The sequence below is a fragment of the Nycticebus coucang genome, chromosome 13 (assembly GCF_027406575.1).
Source record: "Nycticebus coucang isolate mNycCou1 chromosome 13, mNycCou1.pri, whole genome shotgun sequence".
In the NCBI taxonomy this organism is placed as follows: domain Eukaryota; kingdom Metazoa; phylum Chordata; class Mammalia; order Primates; family Lorisidae; genus Nycticebus; species Nycticebus coucang.
This window is the reverse complement of record NC_069792.1, coordinates 60,698,707-60,722,699: the sequence shown is the minus strand read 5'-3', so window position 1 is coordinate 60,722,699 and position 23,993 is coordinate 60,698,707. Positions and strand designations below refer to the sequence as shown.

Here is a 23,993-nt window from a genome sequence, read left to right as displayed (position 1 = left end):
GTAAAGTGAGACTCTGTCTCTACAAAAAAAAGCAAAAAAAAAAAAATCAATAAAATCTTTTTGGTTTTATTCTTTCTCTGCTGCTATGGAAACAGCATGTTTCTAAATTTCTATGAATTTAGAACCCTCATTGAAATAGAAACAAGATGATAACAGTCATTATCTGTTAACACCTAGATCAAGCATGTCGTGTGTTTACATATCCTAATTTTAATATTTTTCAAAAAAATATGATATTCCTAAAGAAAACATAGTTTGTAACAATGTATATTCAAAGAGAATTTTATTTTGAAAGTAGTTTCCCTTCTTAATATTTTAAAATATCTTATTTAAAAGACTTTACAGCGGCCGTGTATATAGTGCTGATCTTTAGTTTTGTTTCTAACTCTGCTTTGTGCTTAGTTTCCAAAGAAAAAAGTGCATAGCAGATAGATAGCAGGGGGAGGGGTGAGCACACCACGTGGTATCGAAATTCTCCATTTATCTTGTGCCTCCCAGTCTTGGAAAACCTTTTATGGGGAGGGTATAAGAGAAAAGGAGCTCACTCAGTTGTGAGGAAACATCGGTATGAATATTGTTGTAAAGATGAGAGATTTCACAGAAAAGAAACGTAGCCAGGCCTCATGAGACCTGAGGTAAGAACTGGGAAGTTTGCAGAGTTTCAGGCCCAGCAGGGCACCCCTCCAGGCGGTCAGTGGAGCTGCCTGTGGATCTGCTGCTCTGGGCATGACTTGTTCCAGGCTCTCATTTATAACTGGAAGGTGAAGTTTCACCTTCCACTCTGAGCGTCCTGCTCTCTCCAGGTCCCCCATTGCCCCTACCTTCAAACTTGGAGCCCACTGCTTTGACAAATGGGCTTTTCTTCATGCTTCAGATCAGTTTTCTTTGTGTGCTGTTAGCTCTGATTAATATTTCAACTTCTAAATATTTTTAGCTACCTCTCTCTCTGCCCATCTAAAATGGTTCAAAGAAATGAACTTAATAGTCTCAAACACAAATCATTTCCTACTTTACAATCTTTGCAAACAGTAATATATGCTCATCAATAGCATTCCCACAGCACTCCGAGGTGAATTTAGATTCTTGTAAAGAATCGTGGGTGGGTACAGGACTGCTGGCAATGGAAGATTTTTCCTACAACAACTCCCTCTCACCCTGAGATTCTATATAAAGATTCTAGAAACTCTAGAGAATGCAAAGTGAAAGGGAAGATGTTTTCAAAACTATATATCTTTGTCTGTGTCTCTAGATAAGGCAGAAAATCCATGCTTTTCTCTGCTAGAACTTTTTCCCCCTATTATTGCTTAGGAGTTTTAAGAAAGAAATCAAACCTTCCTTTGAGGTAGAAAGAAAAAAAAAAGATACTGTCTATTGCAATGCTTTATGGGAAATTGCATGTTTTCTAATTTTTCTTCTGGTTATTTTGTTGCTTTTCAAAAAAAAAGATAAGATACTCGCATTGGCACCTATATAGCTCAGCAGCTAAGTCGCCAGCCACATACAATGGGGCTCACGGATTCCGGCCTGGGCCTGCCAAACAACAATGACAACTACAACAACAACAAAAAAATAGCCAGCGTTGTGGCAGGCACCTGTAGTCCCAGCTACTTGGGAGGCTGAGGCAAGAGAATCACTTAAGCCCAAAAGTTGAGGTTGCTGTGAGCTGTGATGCCACACTCTATGGAGGGCAACATAATGAGACTCTGTCTCAAAGGAAAAAAAAAGATACTTAAAATCCAGAACATTATGATAGTTTTAGCCCTTAAAGTACAAGTGTATTAAATCCCTTTAGCCTTTCATCATCTTGCCTCATCTTGGACGGTCTAGTTCATAACAACACATTGTGCTCCTTTTTCCCTTTCCAGAAGTTAGGAGACATTGTGTGGGTAAACATCTGTCCTACGCTTATTATACTTGTGATTGCTAATAAGTCAGCCTACAGTTTTGTCATATATAATGAACATTCCTGATATACAGAGGATGCCAAAAAAAAGTATACACATTTTGAGAAAGGAAAAAAACTATATTAAAATTATAATACTCAGCTCATGTTTAACTTCTGATTTCTGCAATTATAAGAGATACAAGATATAATATACAAGATATCAAACATCAGTATATATTGAGTATTACAATTTTGACACATTTTTTTCTTTCTTAACATGTTCATATGTGTGTATATTAAGCGTCCTCCTTCCTGTTCATTCTTTCCCTCTCTCTGTCTCCTGTTCCTCACTGACATGCTAAGCGTTAGGCAGCATTTCCCATATCTACAGGTAGATTCACAGGTATTCTAAGAAACAAAAGCATTTTGAAATCAAACAGATATCTGCACTTTAGGATTTAAAAGATTGCATAGTTTTCATTAGCGAGGGGCTCCTTGGGCGTCTGGAACAGGCCCATGGTCACTGTGAATCTCTCAGAGACAGATGTAAGGCTGGGTCTCCAAAACCCAATCTCTAATATACAGATGCTTGTATATGAAGCTGTCAGGGGACAACAGCTTTGCTGAACCCTTTAGGGATTCTTAAGACAGTGCTCACAAGCAGTCACATCATGCTGGAGACTCAGCCTATGCCCAGCAGTGGAGATTGTACCCTGGGAAATAACCTTCATGCATAGTCGAGTCTGAATGGCCAGGTGGGGGTCCAGCTTTTTGAGAGAGTATCAGCCTTTGTATTCCTGTGTCGTCTTTTAATTTTACTTTACTTTTCTTACTGAAGATCTTTCTCAATGAATAATAGGTCCAAAAGCCCATTCTGAGTATAATTCTATTTATTCTAGCAGTTTGGGGTTAATTGTAAATGTTGGGTCGTGTTTGTGTTTCCATTAATTAAGAAAGCTTAATTGATGGCTTTCAATTTCATCTAGAGCCTAGACTGGATACTCCCTCCAATAAACCAGGGCCACAGAATGGTCAGATAATAAACTCTAAGGACACGCTGCCAAGGTTCAAATCTCAGCCCTGCCACTGGCAAGTTCTGTGACCTCAAGGTAGTTGTTAAAACCAGTTTATGCCTCAGATCTGTAGAATGGAAACAAAAATAGTTTCTATCTGAAAGGTCATTGTGGGGAAAAATTGAGTAAACACAAGCACCTCAGAACAGTGTTGGATACGTAGTATTTGACGTAGTGACAATGCCAGTTTTTCCCTGTGAGTTATACATTATTATTATGTAGAAACAAAATACATTATTCTTTACAACAGAGTATACTTCCACACCCCTAAGGATGGTTGATGGTTAAATTCCCTAAAATAGATGAACCAAGTCAAGAAATGTTTTTTACCATTCCTATCTGTGTGATGGTTCATTTCTAGGGAGCAGACAAAGAGGATCCTCACAGCTTCCTGTTCAGCCATCGAGCGAGCAGCAGTTCCCCTCCACTCCTCCTCATATTCCCTACTGTAACATGTTAGAAAATACCAGGATTTCCAAATAATCTACCAAGCACATTTTAAAAAATAGACATAGGAGTTTGTCAGAGGAAAAGCATTGCTAGCTAGATGCGTGTGCAACTTCCTCTTCTTGCTCAGCTTCATAGCACATTTTGTTCATTTGTTAATTAACTGAAGAGAAGCCAATTTTCAGATCAGATCATGATTTGAGAATATGTTTTCTGGGAAACTATTTCTTATAACAGAAATCCAATAAATAAAAGGAAATAAATTGGATATTCTATGGAGTTTAGAAGAAAATTTTAAACTACCACTGATTCTTCTTGTCTCAGATAAACCCTCATCCTCAGGAAGCTTTTCCCGGCTTCTAGACTAAGATAAACAGGCTGATTTTCTACTCCTTTCACACCCTTCCTCTTGTCTGCGTGGTACTATTCGTGAATTTTTAAAAGTCAGCCTTCTTCAAGACACCTTGTTTCTGTCTGTCTGCAAATTATTGTAGTACATTGATTTTATTAGAGCGGACACCCTGGTGTTATCTGTCAGAAAATTGCTGTGGGAAATATACAAATAAACAAGGTCTGAGATGTAGGTGGTGTTTCCTGGGCTGTGGAGTCTTTGTGCACTGCACAACCTGCCCAGCCACACTGACCACACACAGTGACCCCAACCTACATGGCCCTGCTGGCAACTCTCATCATGCTCAAGACAACCTGTTTCAATCTACAGAATTTATCTGAGACCCAGAAGTCTGGTGACTGGGTCTTGTTGCTTGAGATCTGCTCTTCCCAGGACAGCATGACACAACGAAATCATGCAAGACTGCCTGTAGAGTTGGTTTGAATTTGAATTTTGAGAAAATGAGGAGAGGATGTTTTATTCTAGAATCTAGGGTGTTGCAAGAGAAAAATACTGGCTTAAGTTTAATTCCTGACGAAACACAATGGTTAAACATTGCATTGCAAGACTCATAAATACTCACTCTTGTGTATACTTCGAGGTCTACGAGCCTGTCCTTCAGGGATCGAGTCCATGCATCTACAACAGGGTTTTTCAACCTTTTTTATCTCACAGCGCATTTGAACCTATAGTTAAACTTCCACAGTACACTAAAATTATGTTGATGAAAAAAAAGAGTAAATAAAAGAATATACTTACTGTGCTTTGAACTTCTTTTGAAAATAATTTAATTATAATCTTCAAATTTTTGAAAATTTTTGAAAATTGAATTCTACAATGTGGACTTATATTTAATTTTGCCCTTTTTTGTTTATTCTCGTGACTGTGATCTAGGCTGTGCCTAAGCTTTTAGAGAAGATTAAAAATAATGAAGTTATCAAGAATCCAAAGAATTGGAGCCACATGGAATTAAGGAGATTCCTGGCAGATCTCACTCAGTATAAAATCAGTCTAGAGGGTGTCAAGGGAGTGGGATATAGAAGGAAATTGTCACAGAGGGAGGAAGAAATGGAACACAATGGAAGCATCAGTGATATTTTTCATCTCTATGTCTCTGAATATACTGATTAAAAGTAATTAGAAAGAAGTTCAGAGAACATGCTACCTTTTCCCAAGTTAACTTCAGGCAATTTGTTAGATGAGATAATAAAGGTAAGAAAATAGTATTGAACGAGCACGCACTATGCCAGCTGCTGTATGAGACACATAAACTTGTTACCTTACTTAATCATTGCCCCACTGAATGAAAGTAAGAAATAGATTGAATTTAGGATGAATTGTATGAAATTTAACACTTGGAATTTTACATGGAAAGGTGATAGCAGCAGGGTCTCCTTGGCCCTAAATAATTCCATAAAGGTAGTCATCACCCAGCTATTGGGCTAATTTGGATTAAGGTTGGAGAGCTAACTGCACTGAGAAAATTAGGAGAGAATGGGATGTAGGACTTTTAAGTCTTTTCCATTCTAATTTTCCCTAATATACTGGTTTTAGTGCAAATCAAAATTCATGATGTGGAATATATGTTTTTTCATGTATTTCTGTTGTGCTGTTATGAAGCCGTAAGCTGAAATGTATCTGTAATCCATTAGACGATGGTCATAACATAGCCAGAAAGCCCTGGTGAGGCCTTTTGGATTCCAAAGAAGTCATGTCAAGCAGAAACTTTGGTCTCCAAGATTTTATTAGAAACAAATGAAAGGAAACATAAACAGACCACTGAGCAAGTGACCCACAGCGTTACACAAACCTAGATGCCACGAGTTCTCTCTGTCTTGTAGAGTGGTGTGGTTAGTGCCAGCCTAGATGAAGTCATTGGAACTCTAAAACCTCACAGGACGTTTGCGGTAGGGGCACTTCACATGGTTGTTTATTTTAATATCTGAGATATGCAGAAAATATCTCTTTTCTCGGTGTCTAGAGTTGTCTGCTTTAGCACATTTGTCCAAAAACCAGCCTAATAAAATGTGTGAAGGAAAACTCTTGAGGTTTTAATTTTATGTCTACTCATCTACTCCCAGCAGAAAGCATTTCTGCAGCATAAAAACTTTATTCAGAACATCTTTTCCACCCATCCGTATTTTCTGGGAATGTCACAAACTATTTCTAGAGAAGTTGCTAATGAAGAACTAACATGCAATTAAATTTATACAGAATTAATCTTGTCAGTGGTAGTATTTTTACTTTTATTGGAGTCTTTTCAAGTTTAAACGTAAATGCCAAGAAAGATGTGGAAAAGAAAAGATTATTGTTCTTAATCCAGGTAAATCTCCTCAATTGAAATTATGCAAATTGCCTCTGTACAATGGTCTATCTTCATTACCTTCAGTAAATGACAACAGCTATTTTTTCATCAACGTGAACTGCTTGACACTTTTCTTCCTGCCAACATGAATAGTAGGACAACTTTTCTCTCTGTAAGAAGACATTTTTCAAACTGTCACATCCTCAGATCTTAAAATCTTAACTCTGTGGAGTACATTGTAATTGACGTACTTTTCCCCTAAAATTCTGCAACTAACTGCTAGTGATAATTACAGAGCAGTACCTTGGTATGGTTAGAGTTGACTGAGCATGCTCAGTATGTCCCCGGGTTTGACGTTTGATTGTGACTGATGTGAAAGTGTTCTTGTGGTTTGTTTTTTAGCAGTACAGTAAAGTTGCCATTCTAAGTGGTCAGAAACCACAAGCCAGATATTTACATGTGAGATTCTGTCTGTAGCATTATTATATAAATATGTTCTTTTCACATCATGGGTTATTTTTTTATAAAGCAGAATTTCCTTTACTGTTTCGTCTTGTACTTGCCTATGTTATAAACATACATGCCAGTTTCTTCTTAGATCGATGCAATACAGGGAATGCCCAGGAAATGAAAATTGATGAAATTTTCATTCATAGACTAGATCAGAGTTCACAAACTCAAGGCATGTACACCAGAGCTAGCTGGTGCTATATTTCGTTTGGCTCAAACAATGCCTTTAAAGAATGTGAATTAATTTCCCTCTGTTTAAAAATTAGACCGTATCACAAAAAAAGTGGATTTTAGTCATAAAGAATCGGATTTGGTAGCAGTGTACTTGCAGTGACTGGGGCTGATTCATGACTGCCACCTCTCACTGATCTTGTATAGTTCACAGCTCACTGCCCCTCATCACGCTATCCCCCGACCCCCTCATCACACCAGCCACCTCCATCATACTGGCACACCCCCTCATTATTTTTTCCTTGTTAGAGGATTCCTTAATAGGCCCCTATATGATATGTGAGTTTGTAGCCTGTCAATGAAAGGGGGAGTTTCTCTCCAACTGAGTCAGATAAGAATATATTGGTAATCACATTTGAGTAAAGTATAATTATTTTATTATTTTAACTTTGGATTAATTTGCCTTTAAGCAGTGGTAATTAAGGATAAAAATGGATAAAAATAAATAAAAATTAACAAAATTATTTAAAAATAGCCATTCCATCTGCAATCAAAATGTTATTGAACTCTCTTCTGCACTGTCAGGGCTTTAATTTTTTAAAAAATCATTATTTGGGGGGAAGAGAGTTTAAGTGAAAAGCACAGATATGTCTTAATGTTATAAATTTTAAAAGAGAATACCCATTTACCTACTTATTATTCTACAAACTCAGAGTTCTAAACTAACATGTACAAATCTGCCCTTGAGTTTAATTGCTAACATAAAGACATTTGGTGCTTAATTTCTCATTTACTAATCCCTAATAGTAGCTATTACAGAAGAAAACCCAAATCAAGTTTGTATAACTTTTCTGAATTCTCATGCAGATTAATTTATAGTTGTTTTTTTTTTTTTCCTCTCTTGTGGCCTCCTGCTGATTTTAGAGCATCGACTTTTGACCACATTCAGCTAAGTAACTCTTCCATAGTAACAACCAGTCTTGGACGGAGTTTCATAAACTGAATGGTTTCAGAGAAGAGGTGCATGAAGGAAAAACTGGGGTCAATTCCTAAGTAAATCAGAAAGTGTGAGAAAGCTCAATGCCAGGACACACACCTATCCCTGGGACAAACAGCCTCCCCATAGCTGGACTTGGCTAAAGCCACCAGAAACTTGCTTGGTCTTAATTTTCTCTGTTTTCATCTGGAAATCTGAGTCAGAATGCTACATGCCAATGCAGGTGTTCTTTGACCAGAATAAATCTCCATTCTGATTGCTAACCTTAAGGACACTTACTGGCCAAAAAGAGAATAGATGATTCACTGATAGGAGTCAGTCCATTATCATTGTTGCTGAGACTCTGCCTGACCATAGGGCAAGTGCATGCGTTAATAAACTGCCCCCAAGTTGGCTCGGCGCCCATAGCTCAGTGGTTAGGGCACCGGCCACACACACCAGGGCTGCAGGTTCGATCCCAGCCCGGGCCTGCGAAACAACAATGACAACTACAACAACAAAAAGAAAATAGCCAGGCATTGTGGCGGGCGCCTGTAGTCCCAGCTACTTGAGAGGCTGAGGCAAGAGAATCTCTTAAACCCAAGAATTTGAGGTTGCTGTGAGCTGTGACACCACAGCACTCTACCAAGGGCAACATAGTGAGACTCTGTCTCAAACAAACAAACAAACTGCCCCATGGAGGCACTATCATGCATGAAGAAAATACTAGAAAAGCAGCTTTTATATACATCCTTTCCCCTTACAGGTAGCATTCCTGCTGTCTTCCCCCAACCCCGCACCCCCTGCCCAACCCACAATTCCTACCACGGTTTGGATTTTGGTATAAGATCTTTTTTTAAAATTCTATTTATTTTTTTAAACATAATCTTTAAACATTTTTAATTGGCAAATGATAATTATAGATATATATATATGCATGAGGTACAATGTGATATTTTGATATATGTATATATTGTAGAAAAACTATATCAAGCTAATTCACATATTTGCCACATGATAGTTATCTTTTGTAGAAAGAATGTTTAAAATCTACTAATTTAGCAGTTTTGAAATACTATGTGTAATATATTAATTATGGTCATGAAACTGTGCAATAGATGATTAAAACAGTTCTTCCTGTCTAAATTAAATTTGTACCCATGATGCATTAACCTTTATCTTTAAAAAAAAGTACATTATGGCTGTTGTGGTCAAGAGCCTGGTTCTGGAATCACTGTGTGACATTGTATAATGAAGGTAACCTCTCTGAATCTCAGCTTTCTCATCTGCAAAATGAGTATAACACTACCACCTACCTCACCAAACTCTTAGTAGACTATTTAGCCACCATTATTGTGTATACATTTCCACATCATAATCATCGTGTAAACATAATTTTCTATCTTTTTTAACATTGTAGGATAAAAACTTTCAATATCACTATATCATTTTCCATCACAATTTTTACTGATGGCACAATATTCTGTCCATGATTGCTAACAATCAAGATTGTTCTCATTTTCAACTCTGAAAAATAATTTTGCAATGATACCTTTTGCCTTGAGACTCTCCATTTTTGGAACACTTCTTTAGGACAGATTCACAGATGTGTTTGATAATATGAAGCTCTTGATAAATATTGTAAAATCAGCCTTCAGAAAGGTCGAAGCATTTGATAATATGATGCTCTTGATAGATTTTGTAAAATCAGCCTTCAGAAGGGCTGTACCGATTTTGGTGGGGCTGGCCACATGGGAGAGCCCTGACTTCACTTCTTCCTTATTGACACTCAGCCTGAAAACTGTGTGTGGAAAACAGCTGGCTTTAGGTTGTCTGTCTTTTATTACTGGTGATGTGGACTTTCTTCTATGTGTTTATCTGCTGTCATTATGTATTATTTGTGTTTTGGACCATTCACTTATCCATCAGGGGTTTCCCTACTGGTGGGTATATGTGATTCAAAACCTACCATCACTAAGTGAGGAAAGGGCGATGCGTCAGATCTTGGTGCTTCCCTCACACTTGCATGTACAGACCATCATCATCTTGGGAAACAGAGGACCTGTCTCCTTTGCCTCAAAGACTCTAAGCTACTTTGGAAAACAAAACAAGCACAGCGTTAGCTAGGTGTTACTTCTAATAACTGGCTATTTATTACATATTTGAGCAAGGGGGGTAATTAGAAACATGCATCATCTCACTGGTTGAGTTAATATTAATAAAACCGGGGGGATATGCATTAACTTGTGTCATATTCCATAGCTGGCTCTGGACAGGGCCAAAACTAGAACCCAGATGTCTGGCCATCCCAGCTCAGCACCTGGCCATCTAGGCAGTACTGTGACCTCGACAATTCTTCAATAGGACCTTCTACTTTTCACGGGAAGTGATATTTTGAGTAGCAGAAGAGCAGGGAAGTCTTTTTGGCTAATTCTTGTCCATATTCCACTTCACAGCGTCCTCATGAATCAGGCTCAACCTTTCCAACTTAGCATTTCCTTAGGGATGTGTTGAAGCTAACTCAGGTCAGATTAGATACCCTTTGGAAAACTTTGTATGTAGGCCCCAGGATGAGAAAATTCTTTCAGCATCTGCAGGAGCATTATCCACCATTCATTGCTGATAAGCATGGTAGAAAAGAGTGTCAAATTTGATAAATGTTTCCCACATGCCATTGAATATGGGCTGTGAATTTTGCCTAAGAAAATAGCCCATCCGAATAAAGAACATTTTATTAACCTTCTGACATATTGCACACCTAGAGAACACACATCTCCTTCGTGATTTTTCTTACATCCCTTTTTTTCCCTGAAAAGGTACTAGTTAATTAACCACTCAAATCCTGAGCACTCTTTGTAAACTAGAGTCTTCTTAAGACCAGAAGGGAAAGCATTCATGAGCCTCTGCCCAAACAAGCCTCAAACCAAAAATACACACAAAACTGGGAATGCTGAGGTAAATACTCAGTAATAACCCTGGCTTAATCATACCCATTACAAATATGTTTGATTTACGTATGTATTCTGTTTTAATGCTTTTTAAACTATTGACCTTGAAATGTTCTAATTTTGAATATTAAACTTTAATGTAAGAATAAAAGTATAATGATTTTCTCCCTTTTTTAGGTGTCCATTAGGCTAGAGTTATTGTTACAGCAACTGTTAGGGCTGCATTTGACAAATCCTTGATTGCAAAGGTATATGAGAATATTTTTTTTCTCATTTAAAAAATTTACTACTCTTCTTCAAAGTCCTGTTATTAGCTGTTGCTCAGATACTATCTTTTTGCTTATCACAGCTCTCATTTTACCATGTTTGGCAAGATAAATGAGTTACAAGTAAATGTATCTTACTAGAATGTTCCTTTTTTATTACTTTCTTTCCTAGATAAGTAAAACTAAAAATCTTATTCTCTTACCTAAAAATTTTTTAGAAAATCTCATGTTCTCTTAAAACAGAAAAAAAAGTCACTGGATGAAGTGAAAGTACTCCTAAACTCTCTCTGAAAGGGGGAGGAGCATATTTGTGTTTTACAAAACTCTGGTGATTATTTTCTAGCAACTGATATAATTTGACACATGTGTTATATTTCAAGTTTTCTTTTTTACCAAATAATGTCCTTTTTGCTTTTAGCAATGAAAGTTATTTCCTACATAATATTCTCCCATTTTCTTTCTGAAAATAAAATTAGGAATCCATGGCTTAGCAACGAGAAGGAAAATGATGTCTTTTCTTTCTTCAAGGGAGGCAAAGGAGTATAGTGTACTAGAAAGAGCTCTGGCCCGAGGATAAGGAAATATGGATGCCAATTCCAGCTCTGCTGTAATGTAAATGTTTGTTAGATGCGTGGATCAGTGAGTAGACAAACTCTCTGGACCTCAGTTTCCCAGTGATAAAGTTTAGGACCCGGAGTAGATTATGCCTCCTAGCACTCTAAAAGTTCCTCATTCTGTGTAAGCAATGTCTCCTTTCTTTTTTTTTTTTTTTATTTTGTAGAGACAGAGTCTCACTGTACCGCCATTGGGGTAGAGTGCCGTGGCGTCACACGGCTCACAGCAACCTCTAACTCTTGGGCTTACACGATTCTCTTGCCTCAGCCTCCCAAGCAGCGGGGACTACAGGCGCCCGCCACAACGCCCGGCTATTTTTTTGTTGCAGTTTGGCCGGGGCTGGGTTTGAACTCGCCACCCTCGGCATATGGGGCCGGCACCCTACTCACTGAGCCACAGGCGCCCTACTCACTGAGCCACAGGCGCCGCCCAATGTTTCCTTTCTTACTGGAACCTTTGTTGTGAAATAGTCATCTTAGGGCGGCGCCTGTGGCTCAGTGAGTAGGGTGCTGGCCCCATATACCAAGGGTGGCAGGTTCAAACCTGGCCCCGGCCAAACTGCAACAACAACAAAAGAAATAGCTGGGTGTTGTGGCAAGCACCTGTAATCCCAGCTACTTGGGAGGCTGAGGCAAGAGAATCACCTAAGCCTAAGAGCTGGAGATTGCTGTGAGCTGTGATGACATGGCACTCTACCAAGGGTGACAAAGTGAGACTCTGTCTCAAAAAAAAAAAAGAAAGAAAAGAAATAGTCATCTTAAGGATTATTATAATAGAATGTGCCTGGTGTGTGTTGGTGTTGCGATACTTTGCTTATTCTTTATTACTAATCTATCTCCTTCCGCTTGGAAACAGCCCTTACCTAATTATACAGGAAGTCAGTGATTATGGGTTGGGGAAGAGGTCTTGGTTATACCTTTTCTAATGCTCTAACATGTGAGATTAATTTCCCCGAAGTATTTTGGCCCAAATATGAAATAGAAAATTATCATACATTTTTTATACTTGTCCCAAATTCAGTCCTTAATTTAATGAGCCATGTATCCATATATTAGTACAAAAGTCTTGCTTTAATGTTTACAAGTCACACCACCCAATTAAACTATGCTTGGTGAAGATTTCCCACAATCTGTTTATTCTCTGTGAAGCTTTCATTCCTACAAGTAATTTGCCTGGGGAAAGTTTGGGAGGACGAGGATCAACGGGAATGAGAGAGAGCTAGATTGAGAAAAAAAGAGAAAAAAAATACGAGGATCCAGTTTATCTTGAGTGAGGGTTTCTGGTGTGGATTTGTTACTTCGTTTAAAATACATTGCCAGAATACCAGATGTAGTCATATTCAAATTTAGCTACAGCAACTATTTAATGGATTATTACACAGACATTAAAATTATGTCTATGAAGAATTTTTACAAACACAGCAAATATGGTAACTAAGGAAACTGTGAAAAGAAATTTTGTATTACAGCTTCTTATCAACCAAAGAGAAATAAAAACAGCAACACAGCAACTGAACTTTTCCTCTGGTTGATGATATTATTTTGTGATAATTTTTCTTTTCTGAATTTTTACTTTTAAAAAAAACAACCAAGGGCAGCTCCTGTGGCTCAAGGAGTAGGGCGCTGGCCCCATATACCGGAGGTGGTGGGTTCAAACCCAGCCCCGGCAAAACAAACAAACAAACAAAAACAACCAAAAAACAACCAGAGGATAAGTTCTGTTAAAAATTTACCATTCACATTATGTTGTGTATCTTTTTGCATTGCTGCAGTTTGGGATTTTTCCAGGCCTGTACTCATAGAGGAAGGGCCCCATAGAGGAAAGAACTCCGAGAGGTTCAACTCGCCCCTCATACCTGAGGCAACAGCAGACCATGGGGGAGAGAGTCCAGTAGCCTCAGGAAGGAGAAAGAGGGCCTAAAACATCACAAGGATCAGCAACTGCAGGGCTGAGATCCCATAAATACTCTTTCATTGCATTCAGTGAAAATTTATTGAGCAACTTTTGTGTGCCGGATACTAGCTATATGGTCCAGAGATCTTGTAAGAATAAGAAGACTTATCTCAGACCAAAAGGAACTGATAGTTTTGTGCAGAGATAGGCAAATAAATCTTAGATGTACTGAAAAAGCTACACAAGGTGGAGTGGTCAGCTGCCTGGGGGGATTGGACGGTGATGCTTGAGACCAGAGCTGGTCACCAGGGTGGGAGCAGAGTTGCATGTGTAAAAACCACTGAGCATGACACTGGGGAGGCGGATTCTGGGTTCAGCAAGGCCGAGCATAGATTACAGAAGAGATAAGGACAAATGTGGTGATACAAGTGACATGAGCAAAGTCATGGCTGTCTTTGAGTGTCTGCTGAGTGTGCAGCCTTTGTCCGGATGGTGACAAGAAGCCATTTGGAGATTCTGTAGATTTGCATTCAGAAGAGATTACTCTGCTGTCAGCTTGGGGGAAAGGGAGGCCAGAGGGAAGCTGTTATAATGGCCCCCTGAGCTGGGGGTGGGTATGAAAGGACAGCAGTGACAACGGAAAGGAAGGGAAGACTGGAGAGGTCGTGAAATACAGACTTAGACTGGTAGCCTGTTGGATGTCATGTGTGAAAAAGAGGGAAGCTAGGATGAATTCGGGGATGTGAGTTTCAGTTTGAGACATATTTAAAGTTCTTTCCATCCTTCTTTCTTTCCTCCCTTTCTGTCTCTTCATATCTCTCCAGCCCTTCCTGCTCTTTCTACCTGCTTCTTTCTTCCTTCTTCACTTGTTGAGCCATTCAGTAAACTTGAATTAAGCCCTGACTATGTACCAGGTACCTTCAGCCACATCGTAGGCCCATTATCAATCATGCCAAAGTCCATGTATCCTCAACCACAAAGGGGATGTCATTTTTATAGCCACAGCTTCTGGGTGTCTCTGACTAGACCACAGCTCATCAGGCATAAGTCACAAATTGTTTAACTTCTTTACAATGGCATTACATAATATATGTTTTTATATTGGAACTACCACTAATGGCCATTTTCTTTGTAGGTAGTGCCATTATTTCTGTTACATTTCTGAAAGAAAATTTGAGAGCCTCAGATTTACTAGGTAAGTAATTATTTAACTCATATAATTATAGCATTGCTTGATCAGGATATAAGTAAAAGTATCCATTAAAAACACTAAAAACTGGAAACAAGGCCAGGTACAGTGGCTCACACCTCTGATCCCAGCAGTTTAGGAGGCCAAGGCAGGAGGAATCCTTGAGTCCAGGAGTTCAAGACTAGCCTGGGCAACACAGCAACACCCTAAAAAAAATTAGGTGGGTGTAGTGGAATGTGCCTGAAGTCCCAGATACTTGGGAGGCTGAAGGGAGGATTGCTTGAGCCTGGGAATTGGAGATTTAGGGAGCTGTGATTATACCACTCCATTGTGGGTGACAAAACAAGACCCTGTCTTTACAAAAAAATTCCTTCTTTAAACTGGAAACAAATTACAGAAGTAATTGTAAATCTCATGTAGAAATAAGCATTATTCTGTCTTGGAGTTGCTATCTTTTTTCACATGAAATGCTTCCATTTTCATTATGACCACTGCCTGTGCTATTGGCCATAGCAAATTATTATTTTATAATAATATTATTATTGTTATGAAAATTTTGCGAACATAATAAAATTCAACGAAAGTGTCTGTGTTACTTAATAGACTATTTCACTTCAAAGGACGTATTTCTTGTGTGGTTGTTGCTGCCCAGCCAGATCATGTGCCCCAGAGGAAGCCAATACCCAGAGACTGCAGGGTTTACAGCAGAGAAAGAGTTTATTCCACATAGTGCTAAGCAAGGAGACAGGAGGGATTTCTCAAATCCACCTCCCCAAGACTTTGGGAGACAGGGTGTTTAAAGACAGTTTGGTAAGCAGGGAATTAGGCAATCGGGGTCTGCTAATTAGCTGGAGTTGGGGTGGAACCACCAGCCTCTTAGTACGGGCCACTGCCTGGGTGGGTCAGCCAATCCACTGGAATGCAGTTTCTTGGGTGGGGAGGGGCCAAGACCAGCTGATTCACTTGCTTGGTCTGGGTGGGTTAGTCAATCCATGCAGGAGCTGGAAGATATCTCAAAAACTACCCCAGTTCCAAATAGGTGATGTTAACTATGGAGAAAAATTAAGAATCTTTACAACTACCAGCTACGCCCTCCAGAGTAGCAATTACAGAGAGGCAAACAAGGGGACAGTGTCTGATTATTATCATAATTTTTAGCTGAGCCTGTCCCTTCACAGAGTTTGGGGGTCTTAACTCCAGCTCTCACTTTGACCCCTTCATTGATCTGTAAAAGTGATGTCACTGGTACATGAAAGTACTGCATAAAAACAAAAAGCACGAAAAATTAGATGCACCAATTAACTATTAGATTTGTAGTTAGCTCTTTTCAAAAATCACACAGAACATTGCTGTTCAAATTTGCATGTGGATGGATGGAGCTGGAACATATTCTTCTTAGCAGAGTATCTCAGGAATGGAAGAAAAAGTATCCAATGTACTCAGCCCTACTGTGAAGCTAAATTATAGCTTTCACATGAAGACTATAACCCAACTATAGCACAAGACTATGGGGAAAGGGCCAAGGAAGGGGAAGGGAGGGGGGAGGTTTTGGTGGAGGGAGGATAATGGGTGGGGCCACATCTATGGTGCAACTTAGAATGGGTACAGGCAATTGCACTAATGTACACAGCTATGATTTAACAATAAATTACAAAAAAAAAAAAATTTGCATGTGGAAATACACTTATTAATGGAAAATAACAAAAGCCTTCCTGGCTGTAAGAAGGATTTCTGTTATATTGTAAAACCATCATTTATTCATTGTATCTTTTAGCTCTTATGGGAAAAATCATTGTTGAGAAGAATTATAGAGATTCATATTTTCTTCCTTGACAAAATCCTGTTGGAATTGCTGCTGACATATGTTAATGAATGTAGATACTTTAGGCACTTTAAATAAAACAATGCCTACTCTCTTCCAGGGAGATCATATTTTTTTTAAAATGTGAGCTTTAAATGTGACACCAGTGTTGGTATGTTGAGCATTTGTTTTCCCTCATCATGTTTCCCTTGAGCCTAATGTCTTGAAAGCATTTTCACTTTTCCTCCTTGGTTTGATTCAGCTAGCAGATTTTTTTTAGTCAAAATTGTCAAATTTTTCATGGTTAAAAATTTTTTCTAAATACATTCATATGGGGATTATATCTTTTTTTAGCATCCTTTTTCTATACCCTTTTCTATATATTGTGGTTTATGGAATCACTTGGGGAAGTTGTATGGAATCAGAAATAAGAATGACCAGTGCCTGAGTCTTGGAAGTTAAAAATTAGGTCCTACATTATTTTTCTCATTTGTCAAACGTTTGAAAGAACTTTAAATCCTTTTATCTAACATCTGTCATCTTTTGTAGCTAATGGTTGATTCATGATTATGAATCTAAGGTATTTAATGAGATCATTCAGATAGATATAAGGGAGGATTGGCTGATTATCTTGAATATTAGTGAAAAAAATAATTAAGACAGAATCCCTGCCCTCAAATAATTTATAGTCCATGATAAAATAGATAACATAAATAATTTTTTTAAGCAGAAAATAATACATAACACAACGCCATCACCCTTTAGTTTAGCTTTAGACCAATGTTTCTGAACCTCAGCGTTGCTGACTTTTTGGGCCCGGTAAGTCTTCCTTGTAAAGGGCTGGCCTGCGTGTGGTAGGGTGATGAGCATCTCTTCCTGGCCTGTGCCCACTAGATGCCTCTAACACCCCTCTCCCAGGTATCACAACCAAAACTGTCTGTAGACACTGCCAAATGTCCCCTAAGGGACAAAAATCACCCCACCCCACCCCACCCCGTTGAGACCCACTGGTTTAGAATAAAGAGAAATTACTCTAGCCCCAGAAAGAGCAAAGAAACTTTTTCATGGGAGAGAGAACATTTGAAAAGGTTCTGACAACTGGGTAGCACATGCATGGGCTACATCCAAGCCCTTGGAGGAGGACACACAATGGGAAGAACATGAGAAAGGTTGTTAACTAAAGTGCAAAAAGTCAAGGTAAGTTTCTGTTTTCATATTGTACTGCTGCTGCTGCCTATAAAGATTGGGAAAAATAAAGGAATAACTATACAAAGGAAGAAATACAAATATCACTATGTACAGGTGATTTGATTGATTTTATACATAGAAAACTCAAGATTAGCTTAATATTACTAGATGCAATAAACTAGGTGAACATTAAAGGCTATAAATTAAACTCACCCTCACAACTTCAAATCTGAATTCAAACTTCTGCTATCAAATTTGTGCCCAAACTAATATTACTTAACTTTGTAAAGCCTCAATTTGCTGACAAGTAACATGACTGTGTTGAGCAATCAAATATGGAAGAGCACATGGAGAAGTGTAAAGCTGTGTTGGCGCAACTGTCCTCCTGTCTACAATTACTACTTTCATTCCCAAGAGATTTCTAAGAAGGTAACATAAGGACCGGGAAACCTAGACATGCACCAAGAACGCAAAGTAGCAAAATAAAACCTCTAAGTAATCCTTTGGGATTCTTTGCTAATTTCCTGTGTTTTAATAACAGCTAATATTTGGGCTGGGTATGGTGGCTCACACCTGCAATCCTAACACTCTGGGGGCAAGGAGGATCACTTGAGCTCAAGAGTTCAAGATCAGCCTGAGCAAGAGCAAGGCCCCATCTCTACGAAAAATAACAACATTAGCCTGGCATCATGGCAGGCACCTATAGTTTCAGCAACTGGTAAGGCTGAGGCAGGAGGATCACTTGAGCCCAGGAGTTTGAGATTATAGTGAGCTCAGCTGATGCCACACCACTCTAGTCAGAATAACAGAATGAGACTCTGTCTCAAAAATAAATAAATAAATAGCAGCTAGTATTTATTAAACATTAACTCTTGTAAGATGTTATTAGTGTTTTACATGTATTATCTCATTTAAATGTTGGAATAACCCATCTAGAGAAGCAAAATAACTTGCCCAAGGTCCAGTATTCTAACAAGGGCACCTGATATGGCTATGGTACAATGGCTTAGGGTGAACCGTTAGTATCAAAGAGTTTGCATGTTATCTAAATAAGCTCTTTAACCCTCCATTTCCTCATCTTTAAAGGGAAGACAGAGGAGGTAGCCACATGCCCTCTGGAACCCTCCCTGCCTCTGCGCAGAGCCCTTCTCCTGGACACAGATAGCTGGAGTCTTGGGCTCTCTGTGCCAAAGTCACTGGGCACCAGGCACTCCCAGAACCATGCGCACCATCTCCCGCCCTGTTGCTAGATCCGGGGTATGTCACACTCCGAGCTGCTTCCACAACCAGAACTCCCTGGCTGGGGCAGCCCCAGAGGAACTACACACGGTCACTCCCTACAAAGATCCAGCAACAATAGAGTGATCCCGTTGGGGTCTAATCTTGGAGAGACACCTCCTCAACTCTGAGGACAGCCAGAGGCAATGGTGAAAAACAATCATGAGGCGAAATCAACAGAAAATCTCTGGTAATATGAATAATCAGAATAGATCATCTCCCCCAAGGAACAATGGGGCAGACACAGCACAAGATCCCATGCACAAACAAATAGCTGAGATGTCAGAAATCAAATTCAGAATCTGGATCGCAAATAAGATCGAATTAGAATTCCAAGCAGTAACCCAAAAGCTATCTCAAGAATTCAACTAATTCAAAGGCCAAATGACCAAAGATTTTGACACATTGAGACAAGAAGTTGCAGCCCTCAAAGATCTGAGAAACACAGTAGAATCCCTCAGTAACAGAATGGAGCAAGCAGAAGAAAGGATTTCTGACATTGAAGACAAAGCTTTTGAATGCTCCAAAACTCTCAAAGAGGAAGAGAAATGGAGGACAAACACAGATCACTCTCTCAGAGAGCTCTGGGATAATTCGACGAAAACCAATATTCATCTTATAGGGATCCCCAAAAGCGATGAAGTGGCTTCACAAGGCACAGAGTCCCTTCTCCATGAGATTATGAAGGAGAACTTTCCAGACATGCCAAGAGATTCTGAAATCCAGATAGCAGACAGTTTCAGAACTTCAGCACGACTCAACCCAAATAAGACATCCCCCAGACACATGATAATCAATTTCACTAAAGTTAATATGAAGGAGAAAATTCTAAAAGCAGCCAAACGAAAGAAAACCATCACCTACAAGGGGAAGAATATTAGAATAACTGCAGATCTCTCTGCTGAAACCTTTCAAGCTAGAAGAGGATGGTTAGTGACTTTTAATCTCCTAAAACAAAATAACTTTCAACCCAGGATCCTGTACCCAGCTAAACTGAGTTTCATTTATGACGGAGAAATTAAATACTTCAATGACATTCACATGTTGAAGAAATTTGCCATAACTAAACCTGTTCTCCAGGATATTCTCAGACCTATCCTCCATAAAGACCAACATAATCCTCCACCACAAAAGTAAACCCACCCAGAAAATTTTGATCAAATTCCAACTTCCACAGTCGCAAAAGGATTAAAAATGTCCACCAGACTCTCAAAATGCTTATCAATATTGTCAATTAATGTGAATGGTTTAAATTGTCCTCTAAACAGAGGCACAGGTTGGCTGACTGGATACAAAAACTCAAGCCAGATATCTGCTGCATACAAGAATCGCATCTTCCATTAAAAGTCAAACAGACTCAAGGTGAAGGGATGGTCATCTATACTCCAGGCAAATGGAAAGCAGAAAAAAGCAGGTGTTGCAATCCTATCTGCAGATGCAATAGGCTTTAACCAACTGAAATAAGGAAGGATAAGGATGGACACTTCATGTTTGTTAAAGGTAATACTCAATATGATGAGATTTCAATTATTAATATTTATGCACCAACCAGAAAGTACCTCAATTTATAAGAGAAACTCTAACAGACATGACCAACTTGATTTCCTCCAGTTCCATAGTAGTTGGAGATTTTAACACCCCTTTAGCAGTGCTGGATAGATCCTCCAAAAAGAAGCTAAGCAAAGAAATTTTAGATTTAAACTTAACCATTCAACTTCTGGACTTAACAGACATCTACAGAATATTTCATCCCAACAAAACTGAACACACATTCTTCTCATCAGCCCAGGGAACATACTCCAAAATCAACCACATCCTAGGCCACAAATCTAACCGCAGCAAATTTTAAAAAATAGAAATTATTCCTTGCATCTTCTTAGACCATCATGGAATAAAAGTTGAACTCAATAATAACAGGAACCTGGGCAGCACCTGTAGCTCAAAAGGGTAGGGCGCTGGCCCCATATGCCAGAGGTGGCGGGTTCAAACCCAGCCCTGGCCAAAAACTGCAAAAAAAAAAAAATAATAATAATAATAATAACAGGAACCTGCATACCCATACAAAAACATGGAAGCTAAACAACATCATGCTGAAGGATAGATGGGTTATACATAAGATTAAGAAGGAAAACACCAAATTTTTGGACTAAAACAACAATCAGGACATGAATTATCAGAACCTCGGGGATACTGCAAAGGCAGTCCTAAGAGGGAAATTTACAGCACTGCAAGCCTTCCTCAAGAAAACGGAAAGGGGGGAAGTTAACATCTTAATGGGACATCTCAAGCACTGGAGAAGGAAGAACATTCCAACCCCAAACCTAGCAGAAGAAAAGAAATAACCAAAATCAGAGAAGAATTAAATGAAATTGAAAACAAATGAATTATACAACAGATCAATAAATCCAAAAGTTGGTTTTTTTAAAAGATCAAGAAAATAGATAAACCTTTGGCCAACCTAACCAGGAAAAAAAGAGTAAAATCTCTAATTTCATCAATCAGAAATGGTAACGATTAAATAACAACAGACCCCTCAGAAATTCAAGAAATCCTTACCAAAAACTACAAGAAACTGTACTCTTAGAAATATGAAAATCTGAAAGAAATTGACCAATACCTGGAAGTACACCACCTACCAAGACTTAGCCAGAATCAAGTGGAAATGTTGAACAGGCCTATATCAAGTTCTGAAATAGCATCAACTATACAAAATCTCCCTGAAAAGAAAAGCCCAGGACCAGATGGCTTTATGTCAGAATTCTACCAAACCTTTAATGAAGAACTAGTACCTATATTACTAAACTTCTTCCAAAATATAGAAAAAGAAGGAATACACCCAACACATTCTACAAAGCAAACATCACCTTGATCCCTAAACTAGGAAAATACCCAACAAGAAAAAAAAATTATAGACCAATATCACGAATGAATATTGATGCTAAAATACTCAGTAAGATCCTAACAAACAGAATCCAACAACACTTCAAAAAAATTATACATAACAACCAAGTGGGATTTATCCCAGGGTCTCAAGGCTGGTTGGGGCAAGACATGATTGCAAGAGGGACTTTACCTAACAATTGCAATCAGTGTAACCTGGCTTATTGTACCCTCAATGAATCCCCAACAATTAAAAAAAATATATATATATATACGTAAATCTATAAATGTAATTCAGCACATAAACAAACTAAAATATAAGGACCTTATGATTCTTTCAATTGATGCAGAAAAACCTTTTGATAATATCCAGCATCTCTTCATGATCAGAACACTTAAGAAAATTGGTATAGAAGGGACATTTCTTAAACTAATGGAGGCCATCAACAGCAAACCTACAGCCAGTATCATATTGAACGGAGTTAAATTGAAATCATTTCCACTTAGATCAGGAACCAGGCAAGGTTGCCCATTGTCTCCATTGCTCTTTAACATTGTAATGGAAGTTTTAGCCATTGCAATTAGGGAAGGAAAGGCGATCAAGGGTATCCACATAGGGTCAGAAGAGATCAAACTTTCACTCTTCACAGATGATATGATCGTATATCTGGAAAACACTAGGGATTCTACTACAAAACTTTTAGAAGTGATAAAGAAATACAGCAATGTCTCAGGCTACAAAACCAACACCCATAAATCTGTAGCCTTTATATATACCAACAATAACCAAGCCGAAAAAACAGTCAAGGACTCTATTCCTTTCACAGTAGTGCCAAAGAAGATGAAATATTTGAGAGTATACCTAACAAAGGACATGAAAGATCCCTACAAAGAGAACTATGAAACTTTAAGAAAAGAAATAGCTGAAGATGTTAACAAATGGAAAAACATACCATGCTCATGGCTCATGGAAGAATCAACATTGTTAAAATGTCTATAGTACCCAAAGCAATCTATAATTTTAATGCAATTCCTATCAAAGCTCCATTGTCATATTTTAAAGATCTTGAAAAAATAATACTTCGTTTTATATGGAATCGGAAAAAACCTCGAATAGCCAAAACATTACTGAGCAATAAAAACAAAGCAGGAGGAATCACGCTACCAGACCTGAGACTGTACTATAAATTGATAGTGATCAAAACAGCATGGTATTGGCACGAAAACAGAGAAGTAGATGTCTGGAACAGAATAGAGAACCAAGAGATGAATCCAGCTACTTACCATTATTTGATCTTTGACAAGCCAATTAAAAACATTCAGTGGGGAAAAGATTTCCTATTTAACAAATGGTGCTGGGTGAACTGGCTGGCAACCTGTAGAAGATTGAAACTGGACCCACACCTTTCACCATTAACTAAGATAGACTCTCCCTGGATAAAAGATTTAAACTTAAGACATGAAACTATAAAAATACTGAAGAAAGTGCAGGCAAAACTCTTGAAGGAATCGGCCTGGGTGAATATTTTATGAGGAGGACTCCCCAGGCAATTGAAGCAGTATCAGAAATACACTACTGGGACCTGATCAAACTAAAAAGCTTCTGCACAACCAAGAACATAGTAAGTAAAACAAGAAGACAGCCCTCAGAATGGAAGAAAATATTTGCAGGTTATACCTCCGATAAAGGTCTAATAACCAGAATCCACAGAAAACTCAAACGTATTAGCAAGAAAAGAACACGTGATCCCATCTCAGGGTAGGCAAGGGACTTGAAGAGAAACTTCTCTAAAGAAGACAGACACACGATCTACAAACACATGAAAAAAAGCTCATCATCCTTAATCATCAAAGAAATGCAAATCAAAACTACTTTGAGATATCACCTAACCCCAGTAAGAGTAGCCCACATAACAAAATCCCAAAACCAGAGATGTTGGGTTTTGGAGAAAAGGCCATACTTCTACACTGCTGGTGGGAATGCACACTAATACGTTCCTGCTGGAAGGATGTTTGGAGAATACTTAGAGACCTAAAAATAGACCTGCCATTTGATCCTATAATTCCTTTACTAGGTTTATACCCAGAAGACCAAAACTTACAATATAACAAAGACATCTGTACCAGAATGTTTATTGCAGCCCAATTCATAATTGCTAAGTGATGGAAGAAGCCCA

At 38.6% G+C, this 23,993-nt stretch overlaps 1 protein-coding gene across 1 annotated transcript in view; it reads left to right on the top strand.

The window, feature by feature from the left end:
- Positions 1-23,993, top strand: part of NIPAL2 (NIPA like domain containing 2) — a 123,485-nt gene that overhangs the window by 56,926 nt on the left and 42,566 nt on the right. Inside the window, exon 4 of the mRNA XM_053559385.1 lies at positions 14,616-14,675. Coding sequence (XP_053415360.1) covers positions 14,616-14,675 — 60 coding nt within the window. The remainder of the gene's footprint in view (positions 1-14,615; positions 14,676-23,993) is intronic.